Source organism: Scardinius erythrophthalmus (genome assembly GCF_964197995.2).
Source record: "Scardinius erythrophthalmus genome assembly, chromosome: 9".
NCBI lineage: Eukaryota > Metazoa > Chordata > Actinopteri > Cypriniformes > Leuciscidae > Scardinius > Scardinius erythrophthalmus.
The window spans coordinates 42,294,675-42,317,485 of NC_138229.1; the positions used below are offsets into that span (position 1 = coordinate 42,294,675).

The window sequence follows — 22,811 nt, forward strand, 5'->3', positions numbered from 1 at the left end:
CCCCCCCGGCAAATCGCACCCTGCCTATAACCCACCATTATATCAAAGTTCAAATTTTCATCAATGGAAGCCTTATACTCACAAGGTCATAAATAATCCCATTAACCAATTAGTCAATGGTCATAGGTCATTTCCACCCCCGAAGGATACAAGGTCAAAGGTGACACTGTCATCGAGAGGGTAAGGTCACCACTAGGGCAAGGTCAAGAGGGCAAACCAGGTCAAAAGGTCAACCCATCAATCCATTAGAGGGCCATCTATCATTTTTTGACATAAGGAATATCCTAATAATACTCATGTCCATCACGAGAAGCCTGGCATACCTGCACTCTTGTCTCGGGCTGGGCGATATATCGCATGACATTGTTCTGCGCATCTCGTCAGTAAAGCCGGTTCCTTGATTAGTAGTAAATCGCCATCACCTGCTTTCAGATGAAGCAGCATTTACTACACAGAGCCGTAGTTCACTGACAAGCTGAGCCATATCGCATTAATTATCGCGGACGTATCGAGTGAAAGCAGGTGATGGCGATTTACTAATAATCAAGGAACCGGCTTTACTGACAAGATGCGCATAACAATGTCATTCGATATATTTCATCCAGCCCTAAATCAGACACTCTACCAACATGTACAAGTTAACTGACTGTAAGAGCTAATGTACATGTGTTTGTACAGCACAGAACACACACACACATTTAAGAGGTTTTAAACAGGATTTAGAGATATATGTGGTATAATATCCCGCTCCAGTGCAGTAGGTGTCGGTGTGCAGCTATTCAGCTGTTCCAAACCCTCCTGTAAAACACACGAAGAAGAGGAAAACGAAAGTAATGTCAATTTAGCACAATGCGTACCAAATATAATAACACTCGCGGCCATTTATATGTTTAATCCACAATCCATCATCGAGACCAGGAAGAGATTCTGAGAACGACGCGCGCGGACTGACAACAAGCGTTACTTAGTTTAAAATACTGATCAATTCTCTTCTTAGTGGACAAGACTGCAAGTAAGTTTATTACATTCTCCATTAAAGTCATTTGTAATTATTAGGAAGTTCATATTGTATATTAAGCGTGATTTAAATGCGAAGTTACAGAAGGCTGTTCTTTTGCTACTCCGAACAGACGAAGATCTGTCAGAAATGACAATCTTGTGAAGTAAAAAAAAAAAAAAAAAAAGTTTTATTGATAAAGGGTTATTGAAAACAAATATGTAAAATGGTGTAATTTCCAGGTGATGCTGAAGGATTGAGTGTTTCCAGAAAGCAGTGCTGATCAGTTTTCAGTGTCAGTTTAGCTGCAGTATGTCAGAGGAAAGGACTCTCTCTCTCAGAGGAGTCTCTCAGAGAAACACAGGTAAGACGGCGTCTGTTTTCATCAGTTTAAACTCCACTGGACTTTGTGTTTCCTGTCAATAACAAAACTTTAAGCATTGTTCTATTAACTTTCGAACTTCTTAAATTAACACTGACATTGTCTATAAAGCACTGTTTACTCTATAGAAAATATCACAGTTAATAATTTGTTAATAACCTTTTAGACACTGAATTAATCCAAATAAAGTACTTTAGTTTTTAGATCATAAAATTATTGATAGACATTGGAAAACAACTGTACACTTAATTGAATTCAAGTATGCTAACAAAACTGTGTCACAGACATTTCTGCTCTCTTTTCTGTCAATAAACAAAATCTTGACATGTTCTCTTCAATTATAATTCTCAACATATTTAATCTCACTCATGTATATTAAAGAAATTGTTAAACTAATGTGAGCCAGTAAATAAAATGATTGTTAACTATAAAACTGTTGATTATGTGAGTGTGTGTATTTCTGTGGAGGATTAGATAAAGACACAGATGTGTTTCACACACAGTTGATCCTCCTTTACTGAAGTGTTTTCTCTCTCTCTCTGTTCTTTGTGTCATCAGTGTAAGATCAGGCTCACATGTGTCCAGCTCTGTGTCTCTGAAGAGTGATCAGTCTAAAGGTGATCCACCAAACTTCAGTGAGAAAACACCATCATCTAATAAAAGGTATTTTGTGTTTCTAATTTTTTTGTCACACATTGACTGTGTTTAAAAGTTGTATCAGTGAATACCAATCATGAAACATGTTTAGATCAAATATTTGTCAGAGTATTCACAGTTAATGCTTATTTCTCTTTCTGTAAAATATCAGTTAGTATTTTATTTTACTACTTTGATTACAGGCTTCAATATGAGACATTAGACTCAGACGTTCAGACTCACAGGAACCACGAGAATTTCAAAGACAATCTTCTAGGGATCTTCCAGGTAGGAAAACACATTTTTATAAATGTTTAATATTTCTAACAAACAAATTATTTATTGAACAAAGACATTTAATTACATTTTCCTTGATAACTTATTTTTTCCTTTTAAACACATTTTGAATAAATAGTGTTGACCAAATGTAGATGTACAATTTGGCTTAAATTATGTTATTCTTTTTCTCTTACTTTTGTGTGTAGGATCTTGAGAGCAAAATAATCACATTTCTGAAGAATGAGCTGGAGAAGTTAAAGAAAATATTACAAAAAGAGAACACACAACACTTTGTGAAGGACTTTATTGAGAACAGATCCAGTATCAAATCAGCAGCTCTTGATCTCTCTCTACATTACCTGAGAGAGATGAAGCAAGATGAAGCTGCTGATGCTCTAGAAGGTAAGAGACTCATGATCATCTATCAGATTGTATCTTATAAATGTAGGAGAGAAAATGAAGACTAAAACTATCTATTGTCTGTTCCTGTGTTTAGATGAGCTGTTCTTCATTCATCAGCTGAAATGTGGCCTAAAGAAGAAGTATCAATGTGTGTTTGAAGGAATTGCGAAGCAAGGTGACTCCACACTTCTGAATAACATTTACACAGATCTCTATATCACTCAGGGCGGCAGTGAACAGGTCAATACTGAACATGAGGTGAGACAGATTGAAGTTGCTTCCAGGCGTCATGAAGCACAAGAGATACAGGTTGATTGCAAAAATTTGTTTGAAGCACCTGAACAAGACGAGGAGATCCGAACTGTACTGACAAAAGGAGTCGCTGGCATCGGGAAATCAGTCTCTGTGCAAAAGTTTGTTCTGGACTGGGCTGAAGGAAAAGAAAATCAAGATATCAGCTTCATATTTCCTCTTCCATTCAGAGAGATGAATTTAAAGGAGAAAGAAAAACTAAGTTTGATGGACCTTATAGCTCAATTTTTCCCAGACACAAAAGGACTGAACCTTACAAGAAGGAATCAGTTCAAAGTGCTGTTCATCCTTGATGGACTGGACGAATGTCGCCTTCCTCTGAAGTTTGACTGTAATGAGACGTGGCGTGATGTATCGTCACCAGCCTCTCTGGATGTTCTCCTAACGAACCTCATGAAGGGAAATCTGCTTCCTTCTGCTCTCATCTGGATCACCACCAGACCAGCAGCTGCCAGTAAGATTCCTCCTGACTGTATCGACCGGCTGACAGAGATACGAGGATTCAGTGACGCACAAAAGCAAGAGTACTTCAAAAAAAGATTCACTGATCAGAATCAGGCCAACACAATCATAGATCACATTAAACAATCAAAGAGTCTCTTCATCATGTGCCACATCCCAGTCTTCTGCTGGATTTCAGCCACTGTTCTCCAGAACATTCTGGAGGAGAAAAGAAATAATGATGTGAAAAACACTCAGGCTGATGAGATCTCTAAAACACTGCAGGAATCAAACACTGAAGACACTCCCAAGACTCTGACACAAATGTACACACACTTTCTCCGCTTTCAGATCCAGCAGAGCCGCCGAAAGTATGATGGAGAATACACACCAGATGTTTACTGGGATAAAGATGCCATCCTTTCACTGGGGAAACTGGCATTTCATCAGCTGGAAAGAAACAACCTGATCTTCTATGACACAGACCTGGAAGCCTGTGGTATTGACGTCTATAAGGCATCAGTGTACTCAGGCATGTGTACCCAGATCTTTAAGGAGGAAACAGGGATCGTTCTTGGTACCATGTACTGCTTTGTTCACTTGAGCATTCAAGAGTTTATTGCAGCCCTTTATGCACATCTGTTTCTAGACATCAACAAGACAAGTGTGTTTGATCATGAGTCTACAGAACAGGAGAACAGAAATGAAAGCATGATTGATTTTCTCAAGACTGCAGTGGACAAGGCGCTCGAGAGTGACAATGGACACCTGGACCTTTTCCTTCGCTTCCTCCTCGGTCTGTCACTCCAGTCCAATCGACGACTCTTACGAGGTCTGTTGACACAGCAAGACGGCAATGACCAGAGCAACAAGGAAATAGTTCAGTACATCAAGCAGAAATTAGAAAATAATCTTCCAGCAGAGAGATCCATCAATCTGTTCTACTGTCTGAATGAACTGAACGACCAAACTCTGGTGAAAGAGATTCAGACCCACCTTAGCAAAGGAAGTCTCTCATCTGGTGACCTTTCACCTGCCCAGTGGTCTGCTTTAGTCTTTGTGTTGTTGACATCAGAGGAAGAGCTGGAGGAGTTTGAGCTTCAGAAATTCAAGAAATCAGACGAGTGTCTCATTAGATTATCGGCAGTCATCAAAACCTCCAGAAGAGCCCTGTAAGTCTTTTAATATATTTTGTCATGTTTAGCTCTCATCTGAAAAATGCATTTATCTACATTAGTCTATAGTGATTCCCCATCATAAACATGAACCTATACCTATAAAGCTTGTGTGTGTGTGTGTGGAGACAGTAATTTGGTACAGATGTTATTTATATTGCCAAAAAGTAAGATGAAATTCTGGAAGGTTATAATATAAAACATTGACAATTTTATAAAACAGGAATAAAAAATAAAGTACATATATATTACCACATCATATATTAGTTGTCCCTCTGTTTCTCCCAGTAATTAGATATTTTAAATGCTTATTTCTATGAGTAATTCTGTAGTTTTATGTAATAATAATGTAATGCAATATGTAGATCGAGAGATTTACAAATAAAAATTTATCAAAAGCCTGTTGATTTTAAGATGGTTTTTCTACAAAACAGTTACATTTTATCGTTCAAAATGTCTTTTTTTCATAAAATATTTTTCAATTTTCTAATTTAGTAATTAAGTAAACTAACTATAAATTTCACTTCAGCAATTGTTATGGATGCTTTTTTACTATCTTTAAATTAATTATATATCACCCATTGGCCACCCTGCTCTCAAAGATATTGGCATCAGACATCGGTTTACCTTAGTCTTGAAATATTAAAAACAAATCAAATTTCTTAGGTTCTTAGTTTTAAGTAATCTTAGCTTTACTTAAATCATTAAAGATTTTATGTCAAAAAGACATGTACATGTGAATTTTTTGAATTATAGTGAAAGGCCTTTAACTTGCCATAAAAGTGTGAACTGTCTCATATAATGGTGTCGGTTCAGTCAAGTCAATAATATTGTTGAATATTAAGTGTCCCCAACTAAGCAAGACAGAGGCAACAGTGGCAAGAACCTAAACTCCATCAGGTCACTTAAATAGAGAAAAAATCCTATAGCTATAAAAGCTTTACACAAATATTTTTTCAAACATGCTTAATTTTATCTAGGAAATTTGTCACTGAATAAAAAACACTAATGTACTGGAAATGGTAGTTTTTGAAGATGATTTTAACTCAGCCTTGCTGTATGTGCTGTTTATGTAAAAAATAAATGGAACATGTATTTAATATTTGTATATAGAACATGCATTGTATGTGTTCCATCTAATTCTGTGTTGTGACTTATTGTAGGTTGAATGATTGTAACTTAACAGACAGAAGCTGTTCAGCTCTGGCTGCAGTTCTTGGATCAGATACCAATCTGAAAGAGCTGAACATGAACAATAATAGTCTGCAGGATTCAGGAGTGAAGCTGCTCTGCACTGGACTAAAGAATATAAAGTGTGAATTGGAGATACTGAGGTAAGTTGAGCCACAGGAGTCACATGACTAGAGTGAGGTGCGATGACTGACAGGACGATGCCGGAGGCAAAAGCGCGAGAGAACTTTTGTGAAAAATTCAAAGATCTTTTATTTATTTGTTACAACGTGGGTATTAGAGCCTGACCGATAAAGGATTTTTAAGGCCGATACCGATACAAATATTTGGTGATTTAAAAATCCGATATTCCGATATATATCGGCCGATATATATATTTTTTTTAAAAATCCAGAAACGCGTAACAAAACATGAACAGTTCTGATAAATATAATATATAAAAATCCAAACTTAAGATGTGAAAACAAACTTTGAAAAAAAAAAAAAAAATAATCAACTATTATTATTAATATTGACAGTAATAATTAAAAAAAATCAATGATGATGATTATTATCATCATCATTTGTATTATTATTAAACAAGACAAAGGTCATTCCGTGTGTGTGTGTGTGTGTGGTCATGGGTTCAAAGCAAGAACTGATAAGATTGTAAATGCGTACCTTGAAATGCAATGTAAATCGCTTTTGATAAAAGCGTCTGTCAAATGTCCGTTTGCATTTTGATTATTTCGAGAACTTTGTTTCTAATATTATTCTATTTTCCACAATGTCAAAGCAACGCAGCTTAACCCAAAACACAAGCTCAGGCATGCACTTCGGTCCATACAAACTCCTCTGTTCTGCGCTCTAGCCAGAGTCCAGTTGCTGGAACACCGCGTCGGTTCTATTTCTAGCATGCACGCGTTTTCCGCGTGGCTCGAGCGCATTTTAGATGCGTGTCTCACACAGGCAGTGTGCAAACTCCAACCTGTTAACATGGGAGCCGAAATAAAAACGGACACGCCATGCAGCCAGTGTGTCGCCGACCTTATTCAAGCGCGAATGAGAACCGTTTCGCGGGGGATCCCAGGTGTGCAAATTCAAATGTCAAATTTTCAAATCAAATCGAAGTGAACGAATCCCACCGAACGAATATTCGAATATTTGGGTCCAGCCCTAGCTGCTTTTATTTTATTTTTTAAATATTAATTTATCGGCCATTATAAATGCCAATACCGATAGTTTGGAAAATGCCTAATATCGGCCGATAATATCGGCCCGCCGATATATCGGTCGGGCTCTAGTGGGTATACCATATCAATCCTGTCATTGTGCTATTTTATTGTTGTTGTGTTTTTTTCATCGAGTTTTTCATACTTTGATGGACTTTAAAAATATACAGCCATTCACTGCTATTATAAAGCTTGGAAGAGCCAGGACATTTTTTTATGTAATTCCGATTGTATTCGTCTGAAAGTAGAATGTCATATACACCCAGGATGACTTGAGGGTGAGTAAATCATGGGCTAATTTTCAAGGGATTATAATATTTAGTGGATAAAGTATATATATATATATATATATATTAGTGCTGTCAACGTTAACGCGTTAACGCATGCGATTAATTTTTGTCTGGTTTAACGTGTTAAAATATTTAACGCAATTAACGCAGCATCCGTCTTTTCTGCCATCCGTTGGCTAGCTTTACATTATATGATCACGCTCTTATTCATTTAAATGCTTTTAAACATTTCAAGCGCGGCAAGACAAAAGAGAATGCGCTGTCTGTGAATGTCCTTATGTGACACACACACACACACACACATAGACAGGGCGCCAGAATCCAGTTCTCTTTCGCGATTGAACTAACAATAACAATAAAAATCCCAAAATGTCCGTTTTGTCGATTATCCTCATAAGAGCAGTCTTAAATGATTTATATAAAGTCTAAAATGAACAAAGAGTTGCGAGAGAATGAGGCGCGTGTGAGATCCATAGACAGTATATAAACGGTGAGATCCGTGTGTGTGTGTGTGTGTGTGTGTGTGTCTGCTCTTAAAGGGACAGCAGCCAATAAAGCTTCCTGTCAGTAAAGTTAAAGAACAAAGGGAACAGAGAAAATGACTCACTGCTGTTGACTAAATAACTTTTGTAGCTTTAATAAGGATTAACTATTTAATTTATAGTTTATGCAGTGCAGACTGCATATAACTTTGATAACTTTATTCAATTTCTGTATATTTCCTAACTGTTAAGACAGGAAGGGCACGAATAAATATGACATTTATTATGGGTTTATGTTAGCATTGTTTTAAGTTGACTTAAATTAAAAACTGTTATATTTTTGAAGCCTAATAAATGTGAAAAAAAAAAAATCAGTAGCTGTATTAATATCAGTAATACTGGCCTTCATTCATAAAAAGATGCCATTAAACAATTATTTAAAATATACTGTCTTTATGTTGTTTCTACATTAATTTGATTAACTGTGAAATTATTACATTATAAAATATATTAAAAACGTACAAAAACATTTCTTTTTTTATTGCGATTAATTGCGATTAATCACAGAAAAAATGTGTGATTAATCTAGTTAAAATTTTTAATCGATTGACAGCACTAATATATATATATATATATATATATATATATATATATATATATATATATATATTAGGGCTGTCAATCGATTAAAAAATTTAATCGCGATTAATCGCATGATTGTCATGAGTTAACTCGCGATTAATCGCTATTTTTTTATTTGTTCTAAATGTACCTTAAATTAATACTTTTTTTAAGTTTGTTATACTCTAATCAACATGGGCATGGATAAATATGGATGCTTTATGCAAATGTATGTTTATTATTGAAACCATAGTCAACAGAGCATGAAGACGAGACATGTTTCAAAGGTCATAGATGTTTTTCAAAGAACTTGCTCATGTCTATTAGACACATATAGAAAGAACAAAGAAATACCAGGTTCCCATTACTTCTCTTTCTTTGCACTGAGCAATTCACTAACACAAACATGTTTAGATTTTTGCATGACAGGGCAGCTCTTCTGAAAATGCTAAATGTACATTTACTATTTATTATTACATTAATGTGTCTCTCTCTATGCCCATTTTGATGAAGCTAAATTCTCAATAAAACTGTTTTCATTGGTATATTTTACTGTTTCTGTTGTCAAACAACGGAATGAATATGAAATAGTGACTGAAACGCGACCCATTAAGACATAACCAGCTCTCAGCGCGCGCGAGAGAGAGAGAGAGAGAGAGAGAGAGAGAGAGAGAGAGAGGGGTGCGCGCGTGCTGGGAGAGCAGTACCGACCGGCGTTACCGGTAGATTCTCAGAAACTAAATATGGTTTGGGCGCTTTTTTGAAGGGAAAAAATCGCTAAAGGGGTCTGCAGTGTCGCTAAGTTGGCAACACTGTGTATCTCGATTTCTCCAACTAGGGGTTGGGCCACGGGTCAAACAGAAAATACGCGCTGCGTTAATCGCGCGTTAAAAAAAATAGTGCCGTTAATATGATTTTGCGTTAACGCGTTATTAACGCGCTAACTTTGACAGCCCTAATATATATATATATATATATATATATATATATATATATATATATATATATATATATATATATATATATATATATATATATATATATATATATATATATATATATATATATATATATATATATGTCTACTTCTTATAAGTTAACACTTAAATTGTGCTGTTTTTGTTTATAGTAATTTATACTTTAGTGATGTAATCATTACTTGCATACCTAGTGTTGATTCTGTTAGAGATGGTAAATCTGCCACAGAATGGAGAGCGATATCTGGTAGAAATCACTTCTCTTAATATTTTATGTGACAGGATTAATGTATTTTAGTGCTTTTGAGGGAGTTGTGTATCTTTGATTCTGCTTTCAGCTTTGCAGCTGGTCTCGACTAAACACTTCCTTTAGTCTATGAGTGTTTTACACCACTGTGAAGGTATTTTGGTCCATTTGTCCCACTTCTCCTTACAAAGCTGCTTCAGCTCAGTGACATTTGTAGACTTTCCAGCATGAGCTGTGTTTCACGTACTTCCACAGCATTTCAATGGAGTTGAAGTCTGGACTTTAATTAGGCCATTCTCAAACTTAATTTTTCTAGTTTTCCGACCATTTTCAGGTTACTTGTTGGGGATCATTCAGATCACAGACTTTCAGACCTGTACAGTTGTAAGACTGGATAAACTGGAAGAACTGGAAGAGAGGGCAACTCTCTGAGAAAACAAAGGAAATTAACATTTGAACTCTCTTGCTATATTACCATCCCCATTCGAGACATGATCACAGTTGATCACCTTCCAATTTACACATCATTCCCTCAACTTCTGTCTCCAGTAAGTCTGGGACGGTGATCAATGCAAATTCCCACTGTGAACTCATGTTTACATTTGAAAAGAGGTTTCTGCCTTGGTCTGAGTGTTTAAAGAAGACTTGTGGCGATTTGTAACTCAAATTAGCCTGTGATGCAGAGTGTATGCAGGCACTCCACATCATGTATTTTATATTGTCAGGTTCGCATCTTCTCTCTATATTCCAGAGCATTTGATCTTTTGTATTTATTACCTTTGAACTGATTATGTAATTGGCATGATACATTTACCTGACATAATAAATTGTTACATTTGATTTTATTCTGACTGACTCTGAAATGGTTTTCCCAAGTAGATTAAACGGATTTGTATTTTACCGCAAGTTTTGCGTCAGATTAGTGACGACTAATATTTTGGCGCTAATTCAAGTGTACATGTTTGGGAAAGACAATAAGTGAATTTGCGTTTAAGGCAGCAAAAGTGCTGCTTGACCGCCATTCTGGCGGAAACCCCCATTTGGACCTATAAACGGACTTACACAATTTTAAATAATTGTAATCTCGAAAGTGATGTTGATGTCTAACATATTAAAGATTTCTGTGCCTTGTGTTTGCCTCCATATTCAGTTGTCAGTTTTTGCATCTAAATTTCAATGCATTTGTACAAAGAACAAAATTAAAGTTTAAAGATTTATATTGTTCAGGGTTTAACTGATTAATCAGCTGAATGCTTTCATTCCTGTTCTAGACTCTCTAACTGCAGTGTGACAGAAGAAGGTTATAAAGCTCTGGCTTCAGCTCTGAGATCAAACCCTTCACACCTGATAGAGCTGGATCTCACAGGAAATGATCCTGGACAATCAGGAGTGAAGAAGCTCAATGATTTACTGCAGGATCCAGACTGTCAACTGAAGACACTGAGGTGAGACGGGATCAAATAACCAACTAGATTTTTTATTTGAGGCTAAATATTCATAACAAATATATTATTTTAGCTAAACAATTAGCTTGACAATTAGCTGCATCAAAATGATCTAGATCAGATCAGATGCTGCAGGTTCTGTCATGATGATGATAAACGTCAACACAGTTTAGTTGTGATACGAGCTAAAGGTCAAATAGACATTATGGGTCAGTATATGGGCTGATATTCTGGAGTATACCTTGATAATTAAAATGCACAATTTTATTTTTGTGCACACTTCTCATCAAAATTCTAGATAACCTTTTAGTGAAATAGTTTTCTGAACACAATTGTTTTCCATCAAGCCCAGATTGACTGCATCTCTCTACAGCAGGTCTATGAGTGTCCAGATGTTCACAAACATGCAGTTTCACAAGCCAGTTTTCTCTGTGCTGACGTTTCTCACTTCTCCTGCTTAAAAAACAGAAATATCTTAATTTCACACTCTGTATTCATACTGAAAACCATGATCTAGTAAGCTTTTGCCCTTCTGCTCTGTGAGATGTTTCTGTTCTTATGAGTTTGCTTAAGGACTGAGTGTCGCTCTAGTTTATTTTAAATTTATATTTATTTGTGTATTTAAATGTTCAAAGAATTTTTTTTTATCGTATCAATTGTTTTTGTAATGCAACAGACATATAGTTGAGAACTGAGTTGACTCTTCTGCAGGTTTTTGAGTCCTGCTGCAGAGGAAGCCTGTCAGTATGTGAATAGAGTTGTGGGTAAAAACCCGTTTCTCCAGAGAGAGCTGAATCTGAGTAAACATGAACTAGGAGACATACGAGTGAATCAGATCGCTGCTCTACTGCAGGATAAACACTGTCAACTCAACACGCTGACGTGAGTATTGCTCATTTATTTACAATATTACTTTACTTTTAGTAGTAATGTTAGCTGATGATAATATTTCCTCACTTGTTTGAGTCAGAGCAGTTTTTTCCTCAGCGTCACACAGAACCACAACAATTTAAAGTAATAAAATTAAACAGCAAATTAAAAACACAAAATTAAAATGTGATATCAAGCTTTAAATATTTGGCTAAGACAGACAGTTTGATCATGGGTCAATAATTATTTCAGTTACTGTAGAGGCAGAACAATGTTTTTTTGTGACATCAAAATCAGAAATGTTCATAACTGCTTTCAATTCAATGTTTGTATTTCCCAAAATGTAAAATGTCTAATTTTGGTGCAGCATATACTGTAACTTGTAAAAATTGAACAAGTGCATTTTAACCTGTTAACCCCCTGATGTCGACGGTATCGCCGGCGATACCAGCTCGCTTTTTTTTTATCAGTGTAAAAGAAACTCATGAATACTCTGTTGACTTTGATTTTCCATAGGAGTTCTATACATCAATCGATTCTGTTAAATGTGTATTATTTTTGTGTATACTCACAATAAAAACATAGTGTTGTGCTTTTCGACAAATAAAGAAAAATAAACACGAAGCGAGTTCTGCCTTCTCTCTGTCCGTGTAGTCCATTCTGAAACGCGTCCGAAAATGAACCATAACTCAGTGAATACTTCTCACACATACACGTGATATATGTCTTTATGAAGCTTGAAATCTCTTCTTTTAAATGAAGTAATTTATATAAAAAACAAATATTCTCATCTTGTGAAATCTGTATTAAAAGAGAGCGATTCCAGTCGACCTAATTAGAGCTAATTCAAATGTAATGTGACTCCGCCCACGGAGAGCGCACGCTATTCAAACGCAAATGGCTGAGGTAATCCGCGCAATCCTGTGAACGCCCCCATCAGCTCGAGAAAACCAAAACACAAGTTTATTCAGAACATTACTTGCTTACACCGTCTTGCAGCGCTGTGAGGAATAATGAGGAATACGAGGAATACGAGCTGAGGAATACTAGTAAGTTTTTCCTTCTCGGGTTTCTGTTTATTGACGAATGAACGGCATGCGCTCTGTTTTTTCTCCATTATGGACGCGAGCTCTAAAAAAAAACACTAAAAGACTTTCAAACTTTCACAGAGACCTCAAAACAAAAAGTACAAATCCTTTCTTTAAAACGAATTTCGTTTTGTATCAATTGTATCTTAATTTTAATAATTTTTTCATTAACAACTTTCCTGGATTTAAAGTAAATAAGCCTATCGTCAACGAATGATGATGTTTTAGCAAACTGTATTGCTATACTGAGATGAGTAAAAATCGACTGAAATATGTTGAAATAAAATGTTGGCTATTTGTATAAGGGACTGTTCGTTATTTATTTAAGGGGCCACCGGAGGAGTTTTGAGATCTGTTGTCAAAAAAGACATGACCCTCCCTTCGCCAGCAATATTTTTTTCTATGACCCTCCAAAATGATTGTGAAAAAAGGCATGACCCTCCCCGATAATTTGATTAGCCTATGGTTTGCGCTTGGCAAAGATGTTCAGAGCCATTGTTTGTTTGTTTTTTAAACCATAAACTCTTGCTTTCTCATCTGGCTGTAACGATAGACCAAACCTACGATTCGGTTCGTATCACGATTTTTTATTTTAGATTTGAAAAAAAAAATCATGTTTTCGGTGCTGATGCGGTGTGACGCGTTCAACATGTGGGTAGCGCTGCCAACAAAGCATCTAAAAGCTGTCACAAAGAACCGGCAAAAGTAATGATTATTAATATGTCATATATAGCTAGACATTTTAATTGTTTTTAATAAACAAGTGTTTTCTGTGTCTACTGCAAAGATGAAGTTGACGATGCGACGCGATCTTCTCAGAACGCGCCAGAGAGAAATGCACATTTCATAAGGAGAAAGCAGTCTGTTTTCCTTCGTTTTGAATTGTTCTGTTTAAAAGTAGACATTTCAAGCTTTCTATATATTTCTCAGGTCTATGAGGCAAGTAGCATACCTTACGCTGAGTTTCGGTTCATTTATGAGACAAGAGTCCAGTTCACTCGCCCGCGCCTCCGTGTCATGATTATCTATTTTCTACTATATTTAGACTACTTCTTATTTATTAAATCCAGATGAAACATTGATTAAAATTAAGATAAAATTAATAAAAAAAACGAAATTCACTTTAAAGAAATGCTTTGTGCTTTCTGTTTGAGGTCTCTGTGCAATTTTTAAAGTCGCTTCAGAGCAGTCATGTCCGTAATGGAGAACTGTCACGCCCGTAACTTTTTTTTTTTTTTTTTCACATAAATGCAAACACGAAAAATAAAATAAAAATAATATAAAATTTAGTTTTCTGTGGAGGCCGATCTTTATTCATCCGGTGGGTATATATATTTTGGTTTGCACAGTGTAATTTATAGAATTACTAAAAAATATTTTGCCACCTAAAAGTTAAAGTTTTTTTGTGTCACGTCACATGTGTATTTCCATCATATTAAATATAAAACGCATGTGTAGACTGATATTTTTCTAACGTCTTGACTCCTTTCAGACGTTTCAAATAAATGCATTTTCTGATAATTTTTATTTTAAGTTTTGACTGCAAATGTCACATCCATTCACTGGAATCGCCCAATTTTAACGAATTTATCCTCAACTAGTTTTTGTGGTGTAGGTCTATGTATTTTATGTTAACTTAAATAATAGCCTACTAATAGTGATTTAAAGATGTGGTAGCGCTGCGAAGATCGCGAGTCGTCATGTCAACTTCATCTGTCTAGCCAACACTGACATAAAAAATAACTGTTTTATTTAGTAAACAATTAAAATGTCTCCTGCTATATTGAACATATTTGCCTGTTCCTTACAAAACACTGACAGTGGGGTTTTTTTTTTTTTTTGAGCAGCTGCGGACAAATTATTTCGACACACACACACACACACACACACACACACACACACACACACACACACACAATATTGATAAACAGGATTTTTTGTTGCTTTTTTAATACAATAAAAAATTCATTTAATTTATTGTTTAATAAAATTATAAGCCTATTATTATTAATAAAATTTAGTTTATTAACAGCAACATAAGCTGTAAAGATGAAGTTGACGATCGCCATCTCCGTAGTAGTGAACACGCCTATAGAGAGAAATGCACATCATTACATAACCAGAGAGTAGCCTATTTCTTTTCGTTTTAAATTGTTAAAAAGACATTTCAAGCTTTCTTAAGATATATTTCATGTAGGCTATGTGAGGCATATGCTGAGTTTCGTTAAGATGAGATGCGCTCCTGTTTACGAGCAGTACAAGTGACCACGCGGGCGCCTCTACGATTGTGTTGTCTGCTATATTTGGTATTTGGCAATTGGTTGATAAAAAAAAATATATTAAAATTAAGATACAATTTATACAAAACGAAATTCACTTTAAAAAATCGTTTTCTGCAAAACAAAACTTAATTAAGTGGTCAAAATCATGTCTGACCCGCTCCATGTCTCTCGATATTGCGTATACTCGTGTGTGCGGTTCACTTTTCATAATCAACATAGATGAAAAAAATAACATTATATTTTAACAAAAATGAAACTAAATGAGCTTATTTAATGGTAACAACACAGTAGGCCTACAGACTCTGTATTTGTACAAATTGCTGCACATTCATTTTATTCTGAATTTTGCACACACAAGTTGAAAGGCATTTGTTTGTGCATGCATGTAAAACATATCTGCAACATTTATCAAGTTCACTGATAATTATGCGTGCATTTATTAATTATTATCTTAATGAATAATGTAGCAAGGACGAAGCATGTAAACTGTTTGTTTAGAATTTGGATCGATCATCGCAAATAGATCCGAATGAAGAAACGTAGGCTACAAAACCATAGGCTATAGAAAATGGGTGGGCCCGGACCTAAATGCCCACCCGGGCCCAATGGTAGCGCCGCGGCTGGTGGTAGCCCTACATCTAACACATCGTGGAAACAAATGGAAACTAAAATATGCAGTATCGCCCTACAGCACACATTCTATCAGCAGTTCTGGCGCCTCAGTCCCAATACTGTTAAACTCGACGTACATCACATGTTAATGCAGCGGTAGAGTTACACTCACAGGACACTGTGCACTTAACAAAAGTTCATTATTTGCTCGTGCTTTAAAGCTTTGCCGGGTAAACATTTCATTGGCGTTCTGTTCTGACATGATGCACTTTTTCTAAGAGCGAACTGAAGGGCGCGCGCACTGTCAAACAGCGCCAAACTGGATTTTTGTTGGGTCAGACCCATCTGATATCGAAGGGGGGCTGATAACGCGAGATCAACATGGAGCTAAATGGAAAAAAATAGCACCAAACAAGCCACTTTGAAATGTTGCTGTTTTAATGAATATAAAAGTTGGGTGACCCTCCCCCTAGACTAAAAAAAGTTGGATGACCCTCCCCTCAACAAAGAATAAAAAGACATGACCCTCCCCTATTTTCCTGCGGTGGCCCCTTCCATAAATACCGAACGGTCCCTAAGCAACGTAAACTGCAAATTAACATTTATATGCCCTAATATTTCATGAAAACAACTTTACAGTCAGGCGAAATATGAAAGACAACATTTTGTTTAGTAGATTTGGGTACAGTTTTTACTGTAGAATATACTGCCTCGTCAAATAAGCTTTTGTTTAGCAATTTCTATATATAAAATAGCCTAATATTTTTGTCAAAAATAAAGTCATCAACTAAGATGTTAGCTGTTCCAATGTTGGCTATATTCAAAGTAATGAATACATAGATAAAATGTAGGCCTATAATCTTTCTTTTTTTTTTACAAAGAAAGAGTACACTTGAAATATTGTTGAAATTGTAATTATTGTTGTAATTGTAACCTTTTTAATAAAATAGCAAAACATATTTACAAGATAGATGTAAGCAAAATCTTAAATGGTCAATATAAGTCTTCTTCTAAATATCTTTTGTCCAAGCATTGTGGCTCAGCCAGTTTCACACCTGTGTGAATGGCTCATCATTATACAGAGTCATTATGCAGAGTGGGTGGTAATTCAGGTGAAAACCACTCCTCGTTCACGCCCCCTCGCATATTGGCTTTCCAAGCAAAACCTGTTTTACATCAATTTAAATCAATGTATGGTTTTATTTGAACGATAAAGCAAGACTATTTTCACATAATTTTGAAGAAAAAACTATAGGCGACGACATCCATTGGTCAAAAGTCTTATTGACACATATTTACTATGTGTTTTGTGGCCTTATTTCAGAAATTTTAGTTTTTAGTTTTTTCAATATCCACGCATAAACATTATTCTCTCAAAAATTAAAACATGTACATACACGTGGCTCACATATTATGGTAGCCCTGTTTGTGCTTTATAGAGTGAATTTACACCTTTGCCATTAATATGTTTATAAGCAACTGAAAAAAGCACAAATGTCAGGGCATGTCAGAACATCTCAAGGGCCCAGAAAACCGCTCAGACTCCAGAGGGTTAACCTGCAACCCCACTTTTGAAAAATCCCCAGAAATGACATACCCAAACTGAAACAGATACAGTTCATGATCCCTTTGCACTAAAATCACAAGTATGATCTCATTTGAAAGCTGACACCTGGCAGTTTATTTTAAATGTAGAATTAATTATTGCCATAATGAAAAAAAAATAGTTATAAATAGCTTCAAAATTTTGTAAAGTTATTAGAAATGTATTTTTATGAAACATCTTCATGAAAATAAAATTGAAGTTGGCACTGTAGCAATCTAGAAATGCACTACAGCTAAAGCCACATGTCTGACCATGTTATATGTAAAATCTGAAGATGATAAGTCTAAAACTCTGTATTTAGTTAAATGTTTTTCAAGATCATGTCATATGCCTTTATTTTGATTAGACTCTAAAATGCTACTGATGTTTAGTCGTCATCCATTCACTCTTTTGTCTCTATTGTTTTGTGGTGCAAACGAGCCCCATTCAGTGTCAGTCTCCCCATGCACACACAGTAGCGCGGGAAGGGGGGTGCTGCGGGGGCTGCAGCCCCCCCCCCGTCATAGCATCAGCACCCCCTGCTCAGGGGCTGTGGACTAACATAACATTGTACTTTAAAAACGTGAAATAAAAATAAATAAATGGACAGCGTTAACTAACTCGCTTATGCCTAATGTAGTGAGTGTTCAAGCTACGGAGAAAATTAAATAAAGTTTTAATTTGTCATGCTTTGTTTCGATCAGAGCACGTGAGCGGAGAGCGCATTTCTGAATATTCCGCTCGCTCATTCCGCTCAGGGTCGCTCGCTCAACACAGAATGGCCTGCTGGTACCAAAATATGTGGAACAAGGGCTGACTCCAGATGGACTGAATTTATATTAATTTTATTACTTAAATAGGCTATACAGGATAACGAGCGTGTAGGTTACATATAGCTGCACTCTAGCGCACGACCGCATGCATAAAGCTTGCCGCAAAGAACCGGCAAAAATATGAATGTGTCAAAAATAGCAAGGAGACATTTAATTGTTTATTAATAAACTGGTGTTTTCTGTGTCGCTGCAAAGATGAAGTTGACAATGTGGACTCGCCATGAACGCCAGAGAGAAATGCATGTGAAATGCACATTTTATATGAATTACATAATCAGAGGGTAGCCTATTTCTTTTCGTTTTGAATAGTTTTGTTTAAAAGTAGACATTACAAGATTGCAATGCAAGTGATCGTGCGGCGTCTTATACAATTTATACAAAACGAAAATATTTTAAAAATAGTCTTTCAATAGTCTTTCTACAAAACTAAACTCAATGAAGTGGTCAAAATCATGTCTTACCCACTCAATGGAGACATATTCGCATCTCATGATGTAGGCTAACATTATCTTTCTCATGCTGCATATGCTCACTTTCAAAATCAACATTTTTTAAATTAAAAAATAACATTAGCCTATAATATTTAAACATAAATATGAAACTAAAAGGGTTTTCTTTAATGGCTACAACTAGGGTTGCCAACTCTCTGAAATGAAAATAAGGAACGGGGGACACGCCCCCGTGACACGCCCCCGGACACGCCCCCCAAGGAATAATTAAAAAAAAAATAACTCCTGAAATGATGACTTCTGGTGAATATTGTGGAAACTAATTGATATATTTAGATAAATATATTTAATACATTGTAGTATATTATAATACAACTTATAGGCCTATAGAATAGCAAAGTAGGCCTAATCAATATACAAGACTGAACCACATAAGTTAGATGTGAAATATAAAGCCTATCATGATCATTTGCCAACAATGAACCATGGATTTGTTTAGTTTATAATTTATTTTTAACTTAAAGTTATTTTTAACTTAAACAAATACAACATCTAACATTCAAAACTTCTGTAGCCTTGTGCAAACTTATTCAATAGAATTTGACTTCTAGAATGTTCTTTCCAGTGCAAAAAAATATATTTTTAATTTAATTAGACAACATTTTAAGGAGGTGTAGTGCAAATATATTTATATAATTATACTTCCATTATAGTTAACTTTCTTTCCAGTGCAAAACAATAATATAAAAAAATAAATAAAAAAGCTAATAAAGAAAATCTAAAATATTGCACTCAAATACTGCATTCAAGCAATACAACACCTGTATGCACATGGAAAATCTCACAGAAATAAATAAACCTCCAGACTAAGCACATTGTGCAGCTATTTTTTCCATGTGTACTTTTTTGATTTCTTTACAATGTTAGGCTAAACCTGTACTATCTCTTTTAATATAATCACTTTCTTATGAACTAATTTGAGTTTTAAAATTACATAGCCTACCATATCAGCTGGAGACGTCTGACGGACAAGGAACCGTGACATCGCTCGGCCGTGTATTCATTGTCCCTCACGCATTCCAGCCACGGGTAGTCATTTTCCCATTCAATTCTATATTTTTGTGCTCTTTTCTTTTTCGCCGGCTGCTCGGAGGAAGTCATTTTTTACATTTCCCGCTGTTGTCACTTGTCGTCATCGTTGCTACGATACGTGACTCACAATGACTGAAACGACCAATTAAAAGGGCATTCTCTGATGATGTTCCAAGATGTTAAAAACGCTACGCTGATCATAGACAATCCGGGTGAGAAATTAGTAGCCTATCTACCGCACCGTCGGGGTTTTTTTTCACTGCACTGAATTGATTCTCAAAAATACGGAACAAAGTGCGTTCCGTATCAGTTCAATACGGAACAAGACTTTTATGTGTCGGAACGGTTGGCAACCCTAGCTACAACACATATGCTAGGCCTATACAGTACAAAGAAATTTCATGTCTTGTCGTCAGCCACAACATAATGACGTCACATATTTTCCAACCCAGCCCTCAGCCCCCCCACATGAAACAGCTTCCAGCGCGCCTGTGCACACATTCACACCTCTCCAGCCTGGTTATGGCTCTAAATATGCATTTCTTTTGTCTGCATTATAGTTACTAATGACTGGCTATTCACAGGCTATTCATAGAGTTTCAATCCCTAATTTATTTTATCAAAGTTCTCACTGTATCTAACTGTATCAAGTGCCCTTCTGGAATAAAGAAACATTTCAGTAAGCATTCCTATTTAGAAAAAAATCATAAAAGAATAACAGTTAGGTGGCAGGTGCACCTAGATCTAGCTAGCATGTTAGCTTAGCACACCATCAATACATGACAATTTATGAGATTAAAACCATGTTTGCGCTCCAAACTTACTTTATAATGCAAGTCGAGTGTTTTAAATAATTTTCTGTGATCTAATTTGGCTTCAGATGAAAAAATCAGTCAGAAAATATACTATTTTATAGTATTCTGCACAATAATAGTCTATATAGATTAGCATTACATTATAAATATAATCTATTATTATGAAAATACCTGGCATGGCTTGAAAAACACAGGCAAATCAAATATCATTGCAATCATATTTATTGTCTTTAAAACATCTATATCTGCATGTTACATCCATTACAGCGATCTCTGTTTTAGGCATGTGCCGGTATCACATTTTCATGCTGCGATTAATTGAGTGAGCTTTTATCACGGTATACGGTATTATCACGATATTTTAATTGCACATGAGAAACAGATGGATTGGGGGGGGATGTAAAAAAATGAATAAAACTTGCATCACAAGGTGTGATGTACAAATTGTGAATGTCAAAACATTTGGTAACTAAACTGAATTTTATTAAGTTTAGTGACAACATGTTACAATGATTACATGGTACAATGACTGGTAGGCTACTGTTTGTATTGCTTAACACAAATTTAACGATTTCAATTCAATACTTGGGATTTGATTTAACCCCCTGAGGTCGGCTATCGCGCCGGCGCGATAGGCTTGTTTTTTTCCTTATCAGTGAAAAAAAATAAATAAATTACTTTATCTTATATGCTTGTGTTATACATCAATCGATCCCGTTAAGTGTGTATTATTTTTGTGTATACTCACAATAAAAACAAAGTGTTGTGCTTTTCGCCAAATAAAGAAAAATAAACATGCGAGTTCTGCCTCCTCTCTGTCAGTTAAGTCCAAACGCGTCCGAAAATGAACCATAACTCAGCGAATACTCAGTCAAACAGGCATACAGACACACAGGCATACAGCTTGATTTCTCTTCTTTTAAATGAAGTAATTTTTATTATAAAAAAATATTCTCTGTTTATGTAATCTTTATGAAAAGAGTTCAGTCGTTCTCATCTCAGCTCATTAAGTTGTAATCTGCCCCGCCCACGGAGAGAGCGCGCTATTCAAACGCAAATGATTGAGGCAATCCATGCAAACCTGTGAACGCCCCCATATCAGCTCGAGAAAACACATCAAGTTTATTCAGATCATTGTACTTGTTTGTCTCGCAGCGCTGTGAGGAATAATAATAATGGAAAATGTAACTCAGAAGTGCTGGTATTTCGAGGAGCAACGGATGGAATACTGTAGTAAGTTTTTTTCATTCTCAAGTAAATCGCGTTTCTGTGTGAATGAATGAACGGCAGAGATGCGTGCTGTTTACCACAACTCGCAAAAAGACGGTTTAAATTTGAATTGCGTTTCTGTGTGTGAATGAATGTTTTGCTTTTAGCAAACTATTTTGCTATAAAAATCGACTGAAATATGTTGAAATAAAATGTATTTGTATAAGCAACGTATTAAACTGCAAATTAACATTTATATTCCTTAATAAAAATAATAAAAACGAAAGACCTATGTTACTGACATTAAGCTTTTGTTTGCCAATTTTTGCTAATATGTTACATATATTATGTTTTGTCAATGTAGGCTATATTCAAAGTAATGAATCCTTAACTTTGAAATATGTATGATAAAATGTATACTTTAGTTTTTACAAAGAAAGATTACACTTGAATTGTTGTTGTAATTGTAAACTTTTTAATAAAAAAAATATATATTTACAAGGTAGATGTAAACAAATTTTAAAAGGTAAATATAAGCCTTTTCTTTAGATCATTTTTATTGTGTTTTATTATTGACAAATTTGAGGAGAGGATATATATTCCAAAACTGAAAATACAGTATGAGAATTAACTGCACAATTACTAGACATGTTTTCCTTGGATATTATACAATTTGCAAGCCCAATTTGTGAAAAAAAAAAAAAATTGAGATGCTTCCAAATGTGAACCAATTTGTTAGAATATATATATATATATATATATATATATATATATATATATATATATATATATATATATATATATATATATATATATTGCTCTTGCATTCTTTCTTGTGGCTATAGGTGACACACCTGAATGAATGGCTCATTAAGTATGCGGGCCCCA

General features: G+C 35.4%; 1 protein-coding gene across 4 annotated transcripts in view; it reads left to right on the forward strand.

The window, feature by feature from the left end:
- The first annotated feature begins 807 nt into the window (after positions 1 to 807).
- The window catches only part of LOC308695877 (NACHT, LRR and PYD domains-containing protein 12-like), a 45,844-nt gene continuing 23,840 nt past the window's right edge, over positions 808 to 22,811 (forward strand). For all 4 annotated transcript variants that reach the window (XR_014030744.1, XR_014030745.1, XR_014030746.1 and 1 more), the window contains exons 1-9: positions 808 to 1,012; positions 1,240 to 1,361; positions 1,938 to 2,042; positions 2,219 to 2,303; positions 2,501 to 2,696; positions 2,791 to 4,621; positions 5,788 to 5,958; positions 10,915 to 11,088; positions 11,800 to 11,970. Coding sequence is in view for 1 of the 4 variants with exons in the window: in XM_081374136.1 (XP_081230262.1) it covers positions 2,663 to 2,696; positions 2,791 to 4,621; positions 5,788 to 5,958; positions 10,915 to 11,088; positions 11,800 to 11,970 (2,381 nt within the window). In the remaining 3 variants the exon portion in view is untranslated. The remainder of the gene's footprint in view (positions 1,013 to 1,239; positions 1,362 to 1,937; positions 2,043 to 2,218; positions 2,304 to 2,500; positions 2,697 to 2,790; positions 4,622 to 5,787; positions 5,959 to 10,914; positions 11,089 to 11,799; positions 11,971 to 22,811) is intronic.